We start from the raw sequence: 5,896 nt of genomic DNA on the forward strand, positions 1-5,896 counted from the left end.
TGCAGGTTGCATTGGAGAAGAGGGGAACGGCAAACGCTTCTCGCTGATGGCAGCAGACACGGAAATCCTGAAAGAACGAGAAAACAGACACCGCAAAGGAAAACAGCAGGATACACTTTATAGATGTAAAATATTTTTATTTGTAAATGCTGATCTTCTAAATCTGTTTCCACAAATTCCAAAACCCATAACACTCTGTATACTTCAAAAAATTCTTTTTTTTTGTGTTGTTTTTGTATTTTTTTTGCCAACATTAGATACTATTATACAGAACAGAAAAAAACTGTAGGACAAATACTGGTAGGATGTTGGAATATTGTACAAGAGAAGAAAAATATTCAAGAAACAATTTCATACAGCTATTTATCAAGAGAAAAATATATACAATTGATTTATTCTGTAAGATAAAAATACATCATGCCATATACATTACAAGTTCAGAACTGTATTACTGAATATACCAACAGTTTACAGTCCACTTTAATTGTGCACACAAAAAAAAAAAACTTCATTTTTTTTTTTTATATTTAGCCTGTGAAGTGTCAGTACCAGAATTTTAAGTACAAAATAAAAAGCTAACCTGGTTCAAAATGCTGATTAAATTTCTACAAGCAAACACAAAACAGTGTTTATTTTTTTTAAAGAAATGTAAACAAAAACAATCCATACAAACACATCTTTAAATTACATTTTCCAAAACCCTATTGCCAGAGTCCTGCAGCTGCAAGCACATTACATCTAATTTTTTTTCTTTGTTTTCCTTTTAAGAAGGCTATCATCTCAGACTTAAGCTCCAACTACACGATTCTATGCTGTTTACGTGATTTAACGTAGGCTGAACAGTCACCTAATCTGGACTACTTTTACTGAAGGGAAAAAAAAACCAAACCCCAACAATGTCCAGCCTCTATTTTGGGTGGTTTTAGCAGTTATTCACAGTTATCACAAATTGTAAGCACAAAAAACCTGACTTAAGAAATAGGGATGCAACAATATAATACAAATAAAATTACTCTAAATTACCCAAACATCTACAAAAGTCGGAGTTGTAATATACACGCCCTTACCAGGCTTAAGGTTTACTTAAAAAAATTCTCGTAAGACCACAGTTGAGACTGCTTTAAACATAAAAAACCCCCCCTCTCTCTCTTTAAATTGAGATTTTGGTTATTCCGTAATTGTAATCACATGTCTGGTAATACATGAGATCATATTGTAACATCCCTATCGACATTTTATAATAAGCACCCGAACTGCTGCAGAGTCTGGTAGCATTTGGTCAATAACTATTTTTATACTGTATTTTTTTTTTTTTCTCCTCAAAATATTTACACTTTTGTACAAAGTAACAGAGTTTGTTAGTTCTGCAGGTAACAGCAGCAGCTTGGCTTTCTTCTAACTTTCTTTTTAAAAATAGCTTCATTCACTTATTCAATAATAAATACAAAAAGGTTCTCTTATTTTACAGAAATCAAAAACTACAATAAACTGACTCATGGAATCAAGTATTTAAATGTATTTTAGTGCAAGTTATTTTTTCCCTTAGCTCTATCCCTAAGGAAGTCGTTTCAGTACATTCCTTGTTCAGTGGTGTCTACTTTTATTTAAAATTTTTCTTTAATTAGAGGGCCTGCCCCTTTATCAAATAAGGCTGTGGCCAGCACTTTGGACTTCTCCCTTTCGCTGGTGATTTCAGTCTTACATTCATAGATGCCCACCTGCACCCCCGCAGGTCAGCCATCGGTTCTTTGCCCAAGTTAAACAGTTTCTCCTTAGTGAGCTCAAAAACAAAAGTGCTGGACCATTCTCTTAATTCAGTTTAACCTCCACGTGCCTGGAAAGTTAGCTTCGGATTTTGCCGGCTTGCTTCTGGTGCTTGTTTTCTCCTTTTTTTTTTTTCCCCCTCTCCTTTTTTTTTTTTTTCTTTTTAAATACTTGAGTAGAAATCTGCATTTCCAGAAGTGATTTCTTTTGGTTTTGTTTTTTTTTTCCCCCCTCCTTCAAAAAGGCAACAATTTTCCGTCGACAAAATCAAAATGTGAATCACTTCTTCCTAGGGACAAGCAACCCTCAGAGACAGCAAGGAATGCATTCTAGTTCATCCACTTTCGGCAGTTTACAGCTCCACAGTGACATGGAATCTTGTGCTGGTCATCTTCAAAATCAAACTTATAGTCATAGCAAAGCTGGAAGAAGATGCAGGAGAAGGGTTATGGAACAACCGGGATTTACCACAGCTTTCCTTGTGCCTACCGGTTAACCGGCAAAACCACGCTAGAGGCCGCGCTGTTGGGAAGCGGCAAGATGCAAAGGGAAAGCGGGGAAGGGCGATGTCGCTCTCCCCCACCCCAGCACCAACAAGGTGCGCTACCGGCCGTACAAATCGCGGAACGATCTAGAAATGAATTCCAGTGGCAAGAGGTAAGGACAAAGAGAGGCGAGCGCCCTACCTCCTCCCCCTTCTGGATTCTCCTGCTGGAGCTGATGATAATTTTGTGTCCTCTCTCAAAAGTTACCACCTCAGCCACACAGTTAGGCGCACACGAATGGTTGATGTACCTACGAAAACAGAGTTGGAGAAAGGTAACCTCGCAAGGAAACGCATCCCTGGAGGCAAACCTAAACCAAACCTCAGAATGACCTTAGCCGCAGGCAGACTTTCCAGATATAATTATCTTATTCTGTATTTGTTTCTCTACCTAGAAAACATCAAAAAAATCATACGTTACAAAAAAACCCTCCCTTCTTTCTTCAGAGCTGCCACAAAACATAATCAGAGGTGAGCAAAGCTAATGAAAAAGACGACATTATTTCAGTGGAATAGTCCACAGACTGAATGTACCAGCTCAGAGAATAAAAACCATTGAGAAAACCACAAGAGTCCCTCACAAACAGCCCGGGCCGGGGAATGCGGACGACTCCCCAGGAGGAGACCAGAGATCTCTCCAGAGCCACCCACCTTGCAGGGCCTCCCGTCAGGGTGGCGTCGATGACGTGGTCATTGTCAATGCGGAACATGTACACGCCGCGATTCTGAAAAACAGAATTGGGGAAATAAAGACTCTTGTAGGTTTTACGTAACTGGCAGTGATGAAAGCACCGCAGCAGCGTGGGTTAGCTCCGAGCATCCTCCTGCGTTCCGGGATCAGATGCTGCCCACTGGCTCACGAGGGAAAGCGTGAGGCACATCCTGCCCTCACCCCCGCTGGTTTGTGAGGATGGATGGGTCATAAACATACACCTCCGGCGAATTAGTACCTCCCCTATAGCTTCTGTACTGCCTTTCATCTAGGATCTCGAAGTGCTTCACAAATAGGTACCAACTGTTACAATACCACTGAGTTACACAAAAGGAGCTGCTTTAAATGTAAAGAAGTTCTCATTAAAAATTGAGGTCCTGACATCTCCGTCAGAGCGCTCGCTTTGTCCTCCGGGACAGAGGAGATACAGATTACCTACCTGGCCGGGGTGCCGTGAGATTTATTAAACATTTAAATACTCTGATCCTTTGATAAGAAACACCCCTCTGGTTCTATCTTTAGCCTACTGCACTTAGAGCACAGCAGAAAACAGAAATCAGGGGACCTGAATTCATCAAACAGAAGAACAGCATTTGTTTTGTTGTTGGAACGTTTGAAAGGGGAAGCGGAAAGAAACAGTGAACAAACACCACCCGTACCTGAGATTCGTAAAGCTTCTCTTTCCTGTTTGCTACCTCATTCCGGATAATAGTTCCGATATATTCAATGACCATAGTGTGCTTTTCAATGTCTCTAGCAGCATATAAGCCCAGGCCCTACAAAAAATATGTTGCGATTTAGAATTCCGTAATAAATTCACATTTACACTGCATTCCTCACCGTGCCCCAAAACTGTTCCTGCAGAAAATCATGTGAAAAGGAAACTACCCGGAAAGAATGAAGCAGCACAGATGAAATAACTGACGTTGTACCAGCTGAGGTGCAGAACCCAGTTTTACATTAAATTTTTAAGATACAAGAAAACGTACTTGGCTTCTGTCTAGGTGAGAAAAGCTTCTCTAATACCTCTGACACCTGACTCTGTAAAGATTATAAATTTGCTGAAAAATAAAGCGGGCCTTACTAGAACGGAGAAACCTAATAGAAACACCGCAGCACAGTTAAGTCCAACCTAAAATAAACAACAGTTGTGTTCATACAAGGCAAGATTAATTACAAAGCTTTTGCAAAGTAGTCTGTGGAGCAAACCACCAACAGAATTGCATAAAGCAACGAATTTCTTCTTATTATGAATGCAAACGAAGTACTGAACTCTTGATGCTAGTCTCAAACCATTTCACTCAGCTTGGTCTGAGCATGTCATGCTTCCACTCTACAGTTGTATTTTTAGTAAGTTTTACTAAGTTTTTGATAAATATGCTAAAAGAAACCCCTAAAACTTGAAACTTTTTTCTAGATGACTGTAACAAATGAATTTTTAAGATATTTACAGTAATTAGAAAGAAATCTTACTTAAGATAAATCTATGGAAGTGATTTGTCACATAAAAATTGCCAGTTTGGGGATGAGACTTGAAGGAATTTTGCAATAGCTTTAGTTTCAATTCTTTAATACAAATTTTCAATAGATGTTTCTAGATACATTACAGAAAAATACAGAATTTATATATAAAATAGATAGAAATAAGAGTGTAAGTAATTTTTTTTTTAATATACATTTCTTAAAAAGAGAACTGACCTGAATACGAGAGCGAGCTAGATAGACATTGGACTTCCATTCAGTTTTCATTTTGCGGTACTGAGAGGACTTGGAATGGACGAACTGCTTACTGTAAGGCGCGTTCAGTTCTCCCGTAACTGTGCTCTGAAATGACTTTGACGTGCTGGTGCTATTCAAGGTGTGAGGCCTGTAGGAATTGGGCATGTAACAGGAAAGAATACAAGAAAAACTGAAGATTTCTCTGAAAAAAGCCACAAAACCCATTAAAAATTCTTTTAGACGTACAGACACTTAAAGCCAGCTAGCATAGACAACAAAGCAATTCCTTTGATTTGGGCATGCACATACACAGCCAAAGACGACAGGGTTTGTAAGCAGCAGACGAAAGCACAAATCACCCTAAGCAGCCTATAAACCCTGGGCTGTACTATGTGAAATTAAAACAAAATACCTTAACACAAACCTCTTGACATGGGTACTCATTTTAGGCTCGGCCCGGGCACAGCCCGTGGGGTTGATAGCAAGAGGGAGTTCCATTAAGGGGTTTCGGCCATAGCGGAAAGTGTAGTTCTCACAGGCCTCAACCCCTGGCAGCTGCAAAAAAAAAAAAACCAACAGACAAAAAGAGAAAAAAAATCCAAGTAATTATATGTTAATCGAGTATACCGAAATATCTACTTTTCCGCACTTCTTCCTGTTCCCCATCTCATGTGTATATCCAACAATTTGGGGTGATCCAGCAAGAACTGGGACGGTGAAGACTCACCGATTCGGCAATCCTGGCCACCGCAGAGACTGTCAAACCAAAGAGGTCTTCACCCTTCAAATAGCCGGGAAACAGCTGGAGCATTTCAGATTCTTTTCTAACAGAAGCAACGGGCTCCAAGATTTTATCCCACACACCTACACAACCATACAGGAAAGAACTACAGTGATCAAAAAAAATAAAAGTCTATAGCACTGGTTTTAAAATGAATGCCTGAGGATATCAGGAACCAGAAACCAATACTGAAAAAGCATTTTGTTGTTGGTTGCATACACAAACAGGCTGGTGTTTAAAAAGTGAAGCTGAGAATCATTTGGTGAGTTGCTTTTTATCGCTTACTCACTTCAGCACAGCTGATCTGAAGATGAGTGAGTAATGGTATTGTATTTCAACAGTCACTTTTCATGAAAGAAAACCTACACTGACATTC

The 5,896-nt window shown here is 39.4% G+C and overlaps 1 protein-coding gene across 1 annotated transcript in view; it reads right to left on the bottom strand.

Annotated features, from left to right (window-relative positions):
• Positions 1-215: 215 nt before the first annotated feature.
• Positions 216-5,896, bottom strand: part of LOC104166867 (histone-lysine N-methyltransferase 2C-like) — a 120,859-nt gene continuing 115,178 nt past the window's right edge. The window contains 7 exon segments of the mRNA XM_009706995.1: positions 216-2,186; positions 2,451-2,559; positions 2,960-3,033; positions 3,680-3,796; positions 4,719-4,887; positions 5,152-5,294; positions 5,467-5,603. Coding sequence (XP_009705297.1) covers positions 2,094-2,186; positions 2,451-2,559; positions 2,960-3,033; positions 3,680-3,796; positions 4,719-4,887; positions 5,152-5,294; positions 5,467-5,603 — 842 coding nt within the window. The 3' untranslated portion in view covers positions 216-2,093.

The sequence above is a fragment of the Cariama cristata genome, unplaced genomic scaffold (assembly GCF_000690535.1).
Source record: "Cariama cristata isolate BGI_N322 unplaced genomic scaffold, ASM69053v1 scaffold9930, whole genome shotgun sequence".
Taxonomy (NCBI): Eukaryota; Metazoa; Chordata; class Aves; order Cariamiformes; family Cariamidae; genus Cariama; species Cariama cristata.